This window comes from Falco rusticolus, chromosome 8 (assembly GCF_015220075.1).
Source record: "Falco rusticolus isolate bFalRus1 chromosome 8, bFalRus1.pri, whole genome shotgun sequence".
Lineage (NCBI taxonomy): Eukaryota > Metazoa > Chordata > Aves > Falconiformes > Falconidae > Falco > Falco rusticolus.
The window spans coordinates 51,793,744-51,806,010 of record NC_051194.1 but is presented as its reverse complement, the minus strand read 5'-3'; the positions used below and the strand labels follow the sequence as shown (position 1 = coordinate 51,806,010).

Genomic DNA, 12,267 nt, shown 5'->3' with positions numbered 1-12,267 from the left:
TCAGAGTCTATGCTATGGGGATGCTTTGTTTTTAATTCAGGAACAAAGTATCCCCTCAAAGCTAAACATCAGGCCATGTTGTTATCTTCTTGCCCTGGCGCTTACGACAGCACTGAGAGAACACTGGCCAAGTCGATGGGCAGCCAAATATAATTTATGGCTTGCCTTAAACTGATTTGTTGACTTCATGAAAGGCCCTGTCAAAAAGAACAGTCCCCTGAGTCTTAACAATGATAACAGTTATGTTGCGTCAGTGCTGAAAAACTCTTGGATAACAGTGGCCCTATCCTGAAAAATCTTTTTAAAGTGCCTGAACATTGCATTTTCTAAAAAGAAATAGGGCCAAAGCTGTTGTTTGGTAGTTAATTTTCGTTTTCTTCATCCTTTTTTCATTTTATTTTCCACTGATTGGAATACTCCCTTAGAAGCATTACAATATTTTTCCATATTCCAGGTAATTAAAAAAAAAGATGTGTGGCATTTAAAGGTGATGCTGCCAACAAGGACATGATTGGTTTCACTTGTGTACAGTATTGAATTTGCAAGTGATATCAACACATTTGCATCTGCATCAGTGTGACCGACAGCTGAAAACATCCAAGATGCGTATCAGCCTCATTTCTCATCTCCATGTCTCACTCAAGCAGAGGAAGCAGCCTCAGTGCACTGCACGTGGATATGCTGTTCAAAGCTCCCTCGTCCAAGGGCAAGACACATGTGCCCTGCCGTGGACTTGGTGCACATCAGACTTCCATCTCAGGAAGCCTGCAGCCACCATACCCGGCCGGGCTCCTCTGCTGCTGTCCTCCATGTTCTCTGCCCCGTGACTGCCCTCCTGGCGCAGCCTTGCCCCTGCCTGGCTGTGAAAACAGCACACACAGTTGCAAAAGAGCATCTCCTTTGCATCTTTTCTCCTCACTCTGTTTTTTAACAATCTTGTCTCCATTAAGTTCAATATTGTTTCATTGGGTGAAGTTCTTCCTGGTGGAAATACAGTGCTTCAGTCAGAATATTTTCTTTCAAATCTTGGTAAATTTTACATGTTTGCTCTTGCCTCCTCCCATCCCTTACCTGAAGCCACGACACAGATTTAGTGTGCTGCAGCTCTGCAAGTTGTCATTATTCTGAGTATTTTTCTGCGGGTCTTACTTGGCATTGCTGAATGTCAATTGTGAAATCCTAGCTTACAGATAACACGGTATCACAGAAAGAATTATAAATATGTTCTTGTCCAAGCACATAACAATGAGTGAGTCTGAGTGTGACAGTTTAGATCTCTGGTTTCCTCCCACCACCACAGGAAAAGGAAGCTGCTTCTGTGCTTAGACAGCAGCGATTGCTTCCTACATCTGTGTGGTGAAGCAGAGGTCAGCCCCTCCTCGGCCCTGCCAGCTCCAGAGAAACAGGCACAGTGGCTCCAGCTCTGCAGCCTGTCACCGGTGCGGGGCCAGAGGCCCTTTGCAGCCTTTGCAGTCACACGAGGCTAGGAGGGACCTGGCCCTTGAGGAGAAGAGGTTTTGCAAAATTTAAAATAGGTTAGGGAAGGAGGAGAAAGTCCTGCCAACTTCTGGGATTGCAATCCTGGGAGATGAGTCCACGGACCTGATATAAGCTCAGGCGAAGCAGAACCACAATCCCATGGCCTTCACAAGGGTGTTTGCTTGATCAGGGTCTGGGTTTTTGTGAAGCTGAGGGGAAATAATTGTATTAAAAAGCACATGTCTTGTTCCGTCTTTCTAGGAAAACACAGAACAAAAATCCAATCCATTTGGGGGAGACAAAAAAAGACATGCATTTTAAAGCAGAATATCTGTTTTTTGTACAATTTCTTGTGGAGAAGAACTCCCGGTATTAATTAATGAGCCAAAACTAGATCCATTAAAACAAGTGAGACTTCTGTCATTTACTTCAGGTTGAGCAGGTTTTGATTCATGTCATATAATTACAGTAATTTTCTTTTAGCATCTAAACAGTGAAAGTACTGTGTAACCCACACAGTTAAGTTCTTGTTTTCTGTGAACAAAGTAGATCTCACTTCTTTTATTGGTAGTACAGCTGGACAGAACATATGTTGCATAGTTTGATGTCTTTGCTGAACCAGAACACTGGATTTTGGGCCCAAAGAAAATACTCAAGTGTTGGTCCTCTCCCTTGGAGGTAAAACTATTCTGTTTGTTGTTGGGGTTTCTCTTCTTTTTTTTTTTTTTTTTTTCTTCTCTCCTCTTCTAAATGTTATTTCTTCTTGACAGTTCACATTCCACAAATAACAGGAAGGATACTGTGGTTAACATGTGGTTGCAGTTCTGGAAAGTGGCAATACAAATCACAATCTAGGATTCTGTATTTTATTGTCTCTCTCCAATATCCATGTCAGATCTGCATAGACTGGAAGTATATATATCGTAACAAACTTTTAAAACATTTTTATAACCATCAGCCACATAAACCCTGCTTGACCCTAGGAATCTCAAAGTGTGTCTGTGGCGAAAGCATCACAATGATAAAAATCCTATTACAATTTATTTAATAATTCTCCTGATGATGCAAGAACTAGAGTACATCTACTTCACCTGTTAGGGCTTGTGAAGAAGAATGGAGTTATGCAAAGAAGCCTTTTATTATCATTAAAATTCCAACTCTGATTTGCAACTACACTTTTTTATTTAGTAGCATTTACTATTTTGAGGGGTGGAATTGGATTTTTGAATTCGTATTCCTTGTACCCCATTCTTGAACCTGGCGTAAGAAGTTAGGCACAGGGAAGCAATTTCCCATAATTGACCCTGTGGAGAAGCCCAGATATGAAGGTGCCCTCTGTGTGCAGAATGTTTTTAAGAACCCTTTTCTACACTACGCCCAGTAAAACTTGTTTGAAAGAGCCTTGCCGGGCCACAACATCAGATACTACATTCCAGTCCAGTTCTCCCATCAACTGCTGGCCTCAATTATCTCTCTTGTCCTATGCAATATAGCAAAGGTTAAAGCATATGAACAGCTCAGCCAGTTGACTTTATCTTTTGTTTTGAAATCATAAAAATCTCTTCAATTTAAGAGGCAGATAGTGCTTTTGCTTGTGAGAGTCTGGTGGCTGAAGCCGTATGAGATGGGTGGACTTGCCAGGAGAGGTAGAGGGAGGGAGAGGTAGGTAGTATTGCCAGTGCTGCGGCAGAGCTCAACAGGGCCTGCGACAACAGGGCCTTGAAGCAGGGGACGAGGCAGAAGCTTCGGGGTTTTTGAGACAAAGTCCGTGGCGTTCAAGGCTGATGCAATCTCAGGGCCTGCAAAAGATTTTTGTTGTTGTTTTTAAACTCGCTTTTGCGATTCTTGAGCTCAGGTTCCCCTGCTGCCTAGCTCCCTGAGGGTCCCCCGGGGGCAGCCCCCCGCGGCCCTCCCGGGAAGGTCTGGCGGAGCCTTCCCCCGCGGCAGGCTGGGCGAGGCCCGGGCCTATCCCATACAGCCCCCTCGCCTCCAGCTCTCCCGCTCGCCACGGCGGCCTCTGCCCCATCGGCGCTGCCCGCGGCCCACCCGCCCCTGGCACGGCCCAGCGCCGGCCCGCCGCCCCCTCCCACAACATGGCGGGGCAGCTGCCCCCGCGCGCGCCCGCCCGCCCGCCGGGCACCGCCCCGCCTCCTGCCCGAGCAGGGCCCTTCTCTACCTGCCTGGAGGCCCACCTCTATGGTCAGGGGCGCGGCGGGCAGGGGCGGGGCGGCGGCCGGCCCCGCCAGTGAGGGGCGGGGGGCGTGGCCTGGCCGGCGGGTCGGGTGCCAGGGCTGGCGGTTGGAGCGACCCCGCTTTGTGTCTGGAGCCGGCGGAGCCGTTGGTGCTGCTGGGGCGGGCCGGCGGGGGCGCGAGCCGCGGCGGGGGAGGAGGAGTAGGGGAGGAGGAGGAGGATCTCCGGCCCTCGGCTCCCGCCCGCAGCCGGCGGCCGGCAAGGGAAGGAGGCGGAGCGGCTCGGAGCTGACCCTCGCCGGCGAGCCCGGCGCGGGGGGGAAGGCGCTGGCAGCGCGGAGGGGCTGAGCCGTTGCCCGGCGGCGAGCGAGGGCCCGCGGGAGGAGGCCGCGCGGGGCCGGGGGCTGCCCGGCGTTGTGGGAGCTCGGGGGGCGGGGGAGGCGGCGGAGGGGGAGCGCCTTCCCCCGCCGCGGGGAAGGGCCTTCTCGGCCGCGGCGAGCAGCCGGGTGCCGCCGGGGAGGAGCCACCCGCCGCCCCGCGCTCTGGGCCCCACCTTTGTCGGGGTGGCCGGGGGCGGCGTCGCCGCTGCGGTGGGGGGCGGGGGGCGCGCGCCGGAGCCCGCCCGGCGGGGGGACACGGATGGGCCGAGATGCGGCCCCAGTCCTCGCCGTGAGAGCGGGGGAGGGTCGCGCCTGGCCGCGGAGCGACTGAGGCGGTCGCCGCCGCCTTCCCGGGAGCGTGAGGCAGTGAGGAGGGGCGGCGGGAGCGCGGAGACCTGTAACGGGATGGGACGCGGCGGTGCCGTCAGCCCGTAGCGGTGCCGGTTCCCCCTGCCGCGGCTCTGCCGGTGCCTGGGCGCGGGTGCGCGGCTGGACATGTTCGCTGCTCGGCCGGGCCGGTCCCTCGGCGCGGTGGAGCTGCGTGGGAAATAAGCCCGGTGCCCGGTTCCCAGCCCCAGCCCGGTGGGGAGCGCGCCGCCGCCGCCGCCGCCGCCCGGCGGGGGGAGATGCCTCGGGGCCGGGAGGCAGGAGCAGGCGCTTCCCCGGCGGCCACGGAGCGGTGCCGAGCCCCGAGACATGACGGCGGGCGGGTGTAATGGAGTAAGAGCGAAGACGGCTCCTCTCGTCTGCCATTTGCCCTTCCAGACGGGATCGTAAAGCCAGAGAGTTGAGGAAGGCTGCGCGCAAGGAGGAGGAAATTCCTCTCGTCGGGCCCCCCTCCCTCCCCATTTTTTTTGCTTTTTTTTTTTTTTTTTTTTTTTCCTCCTCCTGCCTGGAACCTTGGCTCCCCCAGGTATGCCTGCCTCACTGCAGCACCTTGTGCTGGTGCTCCTGCTCTCCAGTGCCACCCTGCTGCTCAGCACTGCGGCTGGTAAGTAGCCAGCGGGTGTAGCGAACTAGCCATTTTGGCAGAGGGAAGGGGGGTGGGGTCCGCGGGGATTTGGGCACATCGGTGTCTCCTTCAAAAGTGCTGGGCATCGATTTCGGCGGCGAAGCCCCATAAAGTTTTGAAATCCCGATACGTTAAGTGTCTCGGAGAATAAAATCGGCTTTATTGTGTAAATGACCTGCATTCAAGACGCATGCTTTGCCTAGATCTGCATCTCTTGTCTCCTAACTTTCAGTTTTGGAAAAATATATAATCTTTTTGTTTTGCATGCCTCGCCCTTTGTAAGGTAATGCAGGAATTTTTAATATATATTTTAATCGCCAGCAGAGCTGTGCCTGTCTTGCTGTGGGATCTTTGGGCACAGCCATTTTTAATTTTATCAGCATCGGTGCTTTTAGGGGCCTTAAACATGTGCTGCAGTTTTATAACACGCTTATTGTAACCTGGGGTTGTTTGGTTTTTTTTCATGGAGGAAGGATCCGAAGCAAAAATTTAGCTGTTTCTGTTGTCACTTGTGATAATAGAACGGTAAAAAGAAACGCTGTTGGGAATGTTGAAAGATCTTGGAGAGTTTTTTGTGTTTTGTTTTCTTTTTTTTTAACAAGAAGTTGGAAGCATATATGCTAAGGGCATCCTCATTCCTATTTTCTGGATGCTCTAGACCTATTTTTAATTTTGCTCGGGCGCTCAGTGTCAGGTATGTAGGATGGTTGTCCCTGATACTGGAAGAGAGATGTGTATTGGTCTGGCATCCTTTGGTTTTCTGTCATGGTGACAGAATAGCATGTTGGAGCCTTCGGAGTGTTTACCCAGCTTTGTTAGGCACTAATACCAATTCTTTTTGCAGTATGCGTTTTCCAGCGGTTTTGGAAGACTCCTAGCACTTTGGTGTCTTTTGCTAATTGGGATCCAGTTTGCAGTGCTTGCTTTTTTTAGTGTTATTTTGTAATCTGATGTGTATAGTCCATAAATTAATCTTTGTAAGAAAATTGCTGTATCTTGCTAAGATGACCCAACAAGCTGATGGTAGTTTCCATATTACATTTCACTGAGGTCTTAAAATTGAATTATTTGTTAAAGTTGAGTATATTTGGTGTCATTATTAGGAAAATCCTGTAAATTATGCATGTTGAGGCAGTTTCTTCATCGCTCTGACTGGATAGTCCCTGATTTTCTCATTTCTGCTTTTTAAGAGATTTCTTTCAGGAAGATATTTAAATTAAAAGATTGATGTTGCCTATATCATCCTGACCTTTGACTGCCATTATTTTAGATTGACGTCTGCAGTGTCTTTCTGTGGTAGAGGAGTGTTTTTCTTTTTTCTTTTTCTTTTTTCTTTTTTTTTTCCCCCTAGAAGAAGGGACTTATGAAGGTCAAAAATATTGGTATTAAATCATGTATGAATCAAGAATACCCAGCATCTTAGCTGCTTTTTTTTTTTCAAATACAATTTTTAAAAAGCGTAGGCTTTTTTTCCCCTCTTTGAAAACTTCACTGAGTTGGTAATTTCTGTGCCCTCACGAGGGAGAAGGGTTACTAAAAGAGTGAGTATGGATTTGAACCAGGCCAAGGGCTGGGCAGGTGCCGTGCAATGTCGTTCGCACGGCTTTGCCAGTTCACCTCAATCCTGACCTGGCAACAGCATTCCCAGTATTTCAGTTCTGGTTTTGCCTTGCTAAAAGTTATTAAGGATGCTTGTTTGCTTGTTTTGTGAATAGGAACCTGTTTTCCCATTGTGATTTATTTCTTAATTGTGAAATTTTAACAATCCACATTTTAAAAAACCTTGGTCATAATCCTCTGTACAAGTAATTACACGGATGATTTAAGCTTTAGTTAAAGTAACTAATGGTTGATTTTAAGTTTAGGCTGCATTTCAGAAAAAAAATGTCTATACATGGGGAAGCTACTACTAATGTGTAATTCTGCCCTTTTATGTTCATGAAAGAGCTAACACTCTTTTTTGTCTTCCCCTCCCCCAAAGTATGAACTGTACGCTCCCATCAGAGTGAAAATGCTGCTTTTGTAGCTTTGCAAACCTCTGTTAATTCTTACTTCTGATTAGTGAATGGATACTATTTCTCAGCAGTGTATAGAATTGTTTATAAATGCAAAATTGCGACATCAGAGGGATCAGACAGGTTTGTTAGTTTCTGTCTGGTGGAGAGTATCTGGACCTCCTTGGGGAGAGCTCCAAAAAAAATCTTTACAGTGGGGCTGTAGATGACAGTTTCGCTCATAATCTGGAGTATGAATGAGGAAAGAAGGTGGTTCTGCCTTCACCTTTGTGGCTGAAGATACAATAGAGAGCTAGCCCTGGATTCAGAATTACTTGCTGATTATTAGGGGGAAAATATTAATGGCTTCCTCTGGTAAAATTCATATCTGAACAGGTATCTGGTAACTCTGTATTTAAATCACATACTAGTCCTTGTAAAAAGGAATGCTACAGTAAGGGCATTTTAGTAATACTAGTCTTAGTAAAAATTTGAGGGGTTTAAAAAGCTATATTGGAAAAAAATGGTTTGCGCCACTTTGTTCTTTATTTCTTATATGACTTGATATACCACACTTTAAATCTTGTGTTTAGAACTGTGAGACAGGTTTATACACCCTTATATTTTAGAGGATTTGGATGCGTTAATCGTGAGGGTTGTGCCTGCAGAGGTGGTTCATACACCTTTGAGCTGTTCCCCAATATTGCTAAAGAATTTTGTTTGGGTGTTCATATGGACCTGATATTAAAGATACAATCTTTCCTCGTTTCACTTGTTTGCCTTCTGTGATATGCAATATTAAACCACTTTTCCTTCTTTATACATATCCAGGATAGACAGCATTCCATTGTCTAATATGTAAATGATTTGTGGAAAGTATGAAGTGAAAATTTGAGCAAAGAGAATATCCTTTTATCTTTGGGAATCTTTCCATAGGTCTATGTCTGTGTGGTTCAGCACTGTTGCAAAATTTTTGGTGTGGAGTTGGATAGAGATTGAAGTATTTTTTAAAAAATTATAATCTTAATTATTCATTAAAGTGAGTGAACTGAAGCATCTTTATCCAATTCTGTCTTGCCAGTTAGAGTTACTTCAGCGTTTCAACGTAATTTGTTTGAAGTATGAATTGTGTGACACGGGGAAAAGCCTCCTTTGGCTATTCAACTCTTCTAATTCAGTGGTTTGAATTAGTTACTCTGTGTATCTTGCACATTAAACAAGTTTTTTTAAACATCTGCAAGCCAATTTCTACTTCTTTACTAGAGCTATACCTATTGTTTATGACTCTTTCAGATGTAACCTAAAAATTAAATTTATTTTTCTGTTTGACTTGGGAGCTCTCTCAGAAATACTAGCTTAGTGGATGGAAACAGACTGAGGGACACAACTGGTATGCTTGATGGATAACCACACGTACAAGTGCAGCCTGTATGTCAGACTAGGGCTTCATTAACTGTCTAGTTGTGTAAAGAAATAGTGTAGCTGTAAAAGCACAGGAGCTATATTGTGCTTGGACTCAGTCTGGCTGTGCCTTGAACGTGTGCTGTCATTTTCTGAGCAGAATCTAACTTTCCCAGCCAGGGCTGTGTGTAAGCAGTGTGTAAAGTTTCATTTGGAACAAAATGTTTATGCCCTGAATGAAACAGGCTTGGTGATGCTTTATGTTGGATAGGACAGGAATCTGCATAGCTTACAAGCAGTTTTAAGTATTAAGCTTGTAGACTTAGTGGAACTGCTCACTGCTTGAATTTGAATTTAAAAATAAGTGAAATAGAAGATACGTTCTCCAAAACACCAACATTTCAGTACTTAAACTGATTTTCTGTGGGTTTTTTTTTCTGTATTTTTTTCTTTTTCTTTTTTTTTTTTTTCTTTGAAACATAGGTTCACAGAAGTGTAAGGCTGGAAGTGGCTTCTCTTCTGTTTCCTTCATTGTCTGGCTGCATGAGTACAGATAACAGTGTTTGTCTAACATGTCTAAAATCTCCAGCGAAGAGGGATTTCACAGCCTGTCTAGGTAGTCTGTCCTGTTACAGTGCTTAATTATGATGTTTTTTCATAATGCAATAGTAGTAGGTTTTTTCCTCTTTCTATTCTAATGCAAGATTGTTTAAGATATGCCTTAATTAATATGTGGCAATCCATCTGAACATACAGTGTGAAGCACACAGTTGCCAGGGTGGTAAGTTCATATGTTGAAGCCTAGTGTCTCAGACTTCGCTACAGTAATTTGCAATGGGAAGCTTGAGATGACTATTAATGTTTTAAAATGAAACTTTTGCAGTTTTAAAAAACATTTTTGCAACCTTATGCTCTTCCCAAAATTTTGATTTCTGACTTTAGGGGTCTGTTAATTGCATCTGATAGGAGAGGTCAGTCTAGGTGTGTGACCAGGAGGAGGGAAGGCTAGCAGGGCAGGAGACCTTTGGAAGGGTGAAGGATTCAATCTGGATTGCATTGGGTTGAGAACCAAGGTGTATTAGACAACCAGATGGAGATGGTGTCTTAACATTTGTCAGACTTGTTTGGAGAGTGAGTGCCTGCAGTTGTGTGGTGGAATGAAGGTTTTGCGCTGAGGGAGCGAAAAAAAGTGTAGTTGTAGGAAACAGTTTTGAACATTTCTGTTTCTCTCTTGTAAGAATGAAAGGGAGACCTAGTAGTAATTTAGATGATGCCTTTAGTCCTCTCCTTTTCCCTCAGTCTTGTAGGTTTGGAAACCACAGGGGTTTTGGGTGGTGATGGTATTTTATTTCAAGTCATTGGGGTGTGTCGGTTTTGTCAATTTCCTTCTTGGGTTTGCATTTTTTGTTTTGAACTCTAAAGTTGTCTAGCTTCTGCATGTCTGGGTACTTGGTGTTTTCTCTTTTGTTTCTGATTTCTGTGAGAGAAGGAGGGGAAAATAGGCAATGTGGATACAGAAGAGTGTCATTGCCATTTGCAAACCCTTCCATCTCTACCATTAACTTCTGGATCTGCTGGCCAATTTCAGCCATGTGTGAAAGATGCTGAAAGTCTCAAGAGATTAATTTGCTGCTGTTTTCCTGAAAATTAGGAGCTGAATAGGAGACAATTCCAAGGTAGAGGTTTCCCAAGGGGAAAGAATGCAGAGCAGAACTCAGCCCAGGTAGTTATCTTTGCTTAAAACTGGCTGCCCAGTCAGTGCAGGGATGCTGGCAAGCATGTTGGTGCAAACACCGTTCTGGACTAAGCAACAGTGTATTTTGTCTTCTGTTCACTCAAGCCTGCCATAGGAGATCTGGGGGAGAACTGGGGATCCCTTTTGTGGGAGGGGTGGAAGTTGGGTAAGAAGCGTGGGAGAAAAGGCATGTTTATAGGCGATTAGTCCGCTTCGTGTGGAACAACTTATGTTTCTGAGACAATGCAGTAGGCAGTTTGTTAAACTGAGCTTCCAGAACAATGCCCAAATCACTTTACTGAATGGTTGTCATCCATCTATGACTTCACAGTGTGTATGAGTAACTTGCAGTTTATGGTATGCATTGGTTTTCGCACTTGCAAGACTGGATTTAATCGACTATCCTGTGTATGCACTTATCTTTAGTTCAGATATCCCACACATTAAATTTCCTTATGATATTTTTTCAATGGCTCAGTAACTTACGCTTTTCCTGTGGTCCCTTTGAATGTTTTTGTAACGTATTATACTTTCTTGAACCGGTAAAGTTTTATTATTTGTGTTAAGCAAGAGTAATGGAAAGGTATGTACTGTCACTTTCTGGGTTGGAGGAAGTAGCGGACAATGACACAGCTCGTGGTATAGTGAACCTCTCAGCTGCTGTACTGGTACTGGCATGTAGGCTAAGTAATGCTAGCGGTGCACAGCAGCTCTTACTGTTAACGTTTAGCCAAAAGGTGATACTACATTTATGCTCCTTGTTCTACTATATGTACTTTTTCTATTTTGAGTTGTAAGCGGGATGGGTGTGAGAAAATACGGGTAAGAGGTTGTTTGTTTGTTTTGGGTTTGGGTTTTTTTTTTTGAGTAAGATGACTGGAAGTGTGATCGTAGGTCACATATGTTAATTGGGGTCCTTAATTTATACATTAGAGAATGCAGCACTTAATTAATATCAAAGTATTGGGTGTTGGCAGGGTCATCTCAAGCTTATCATTCTTGGCGTGAAGTAATTTCCCTCTGCGTAAGTCACGAAGGTCATGTTCACCTGGTGTGAGAAGCTTTAATGTAGTTCATTGAGAAGAATGACTGACTAAACATGCTCTATGGCTCTCGCTTTTTTGCCTTATCAGACTTACTGAGTTTAGTTTAGTTTCTGTTAGAAATAAAATGTTTTATTTCTGCAACCAAAGCAGCTTGGGTACAGGTAATTGAAACAAAACTCCTAGACCATCCGTATTACAGAACCTTATTTAGGTTTTCCAAGAATTTGAGCTAATCCACAGTTCTTTGCTATTCTGAAATTCGTTAGACTTGAGAAAACATATATTGGGGGAAAAAAATGGGTTGTTAACGTTCAAGCTGTTTTCTGTAGTAATGATTTTATTAAATGATCTTACAGGGCTATGTTTAGTTGTCCACTGCTAAAAAATGTTTGCTTTTGTTGGTCTTTTGTTAATGATGGAGTGGTTCTGTTGTAGTTAGTTTGTTGCTGAACCTACTTGAAAATTAATCCTTCCTTCTGGTGCTGTCCTTCAGAGAGAGGTCAGTAAAGCTAATTCTGTTGGGGTGGTTTGTGTCCTGATACTTTGTAAGTTGCAAAAATCTTGATGCAGACATACTATACGCTGTAGATGTGTGCTGTATGCTGTGAACTTTGCCAGTCCTATTACTTGTTGAAAACCCAAACTCTAGAAATTATTTTTCTATATTTGCAGACAGGGGTCCTTCTTAGTTGAAGATTAAAGTTTTTTATGGTTACTGGTTCTTAAAGATAAAATTTCATTATAATTAGCTGCCTGATATATGAATGATGTGAAAGGCCAATATAGTAAGCTGAAGAAAACTTAAGATTGTAGCACTGATGTTTTTAGTTAGACCGTGGCATCGCCATATATATGCAAAGCAGGCACTTCGCCCAAGAACAATATTTCTGTATTAAAATAATTTCAGCTGCAATCAGAGAAGGATAAAAGGAACCCTCTAATGGTGTTTGTCTGGATGCCACCACGGTGTTGGTTTCATATGTTTGCATGTTTAAAGTTCTTTTCCTTTATTTCTAGCTGTAATGGGCAG

At 44.8% G+C, this 12,267-nt stretch overlaps 2 protein-coding genes across 6 annotated transcripts in view; one reads left to right on the top strand and one right to left on the bottom strand.

Annotated features, from left to right (window-relative positions):
• Window positions 1-2,331: 2,331 nt before the first annotated feature.
• LOC119152140 (translation initiation factor IF-2-like) lies at window positions 2,332-4,920 on the bottom strand. Of its 2 annotated transcripts, none has more exons than XM_037396958.1 (2): window positions 3,656-4,920; window positions 2,332-3,278 (listed from the first exon to the last, which is right to left on the bottom strand). In XM_037396958.1, exons 1-2 carry the CDS (start codon window positions 4,896-4,898, stop codon window positions 3,043-3,045), a joined length of 1,479 nt encoding a protein of 492 aa, XP_037252855.1. In that variant the 5' UTR covers window positions 4,899-4,920; the 3' UTR covers window positions 2,332-3,042. The 2 variants fall into 2 exon arrangements, with proteins under 2 accessions (XP_037252855.1, XP_037252857.1); XM_037396960.1 differs by having other exon boundaries at window positions 3,672-4,920.
• A 27-nt stretch (window positions 4,921-4,947) lies between these two features.
• BMPR2 (bone morphogenetic protein receptor type 2) overlaps window positions 4,948-12,267 on the top strand; it is a 109,649-nt gene continuing 102,329 nt past the window's right edge. For all 4 annotated transcript variants that reach the window (XM_037396954.1, XM_037396955.1, XM_037396956.1 and 1 more), the window contains exon 1: window positions 4,948-5,040. In XM_037396954.1, coding sequence (XP_037252851.1) covers window positions 4,965-5,040 — 76 coding nt within the window. In that variant the 5' untranslated portion in view covers window positions 4,948-4,964. The remainder of the gene's footprint in view (window positions 5,041-12,267) is intronic.

Coding starts and splice junctions, on each gene's coding strand:
- LOC119152140 (XM_037396958.1), bottom strand. CDS start 4,898: ATGGGGAGGGAGGGGGGCCCGACGAGAGGAATTTCCTCCTCCTTGCGC. Junction 3,279..3,655: donor AGAGGTGGGCCTCCAGGCAG/GTAGAGAAGGGC, acceptor AATCTTTTGCAG/GCCCTGAGATTGCATCAGCC.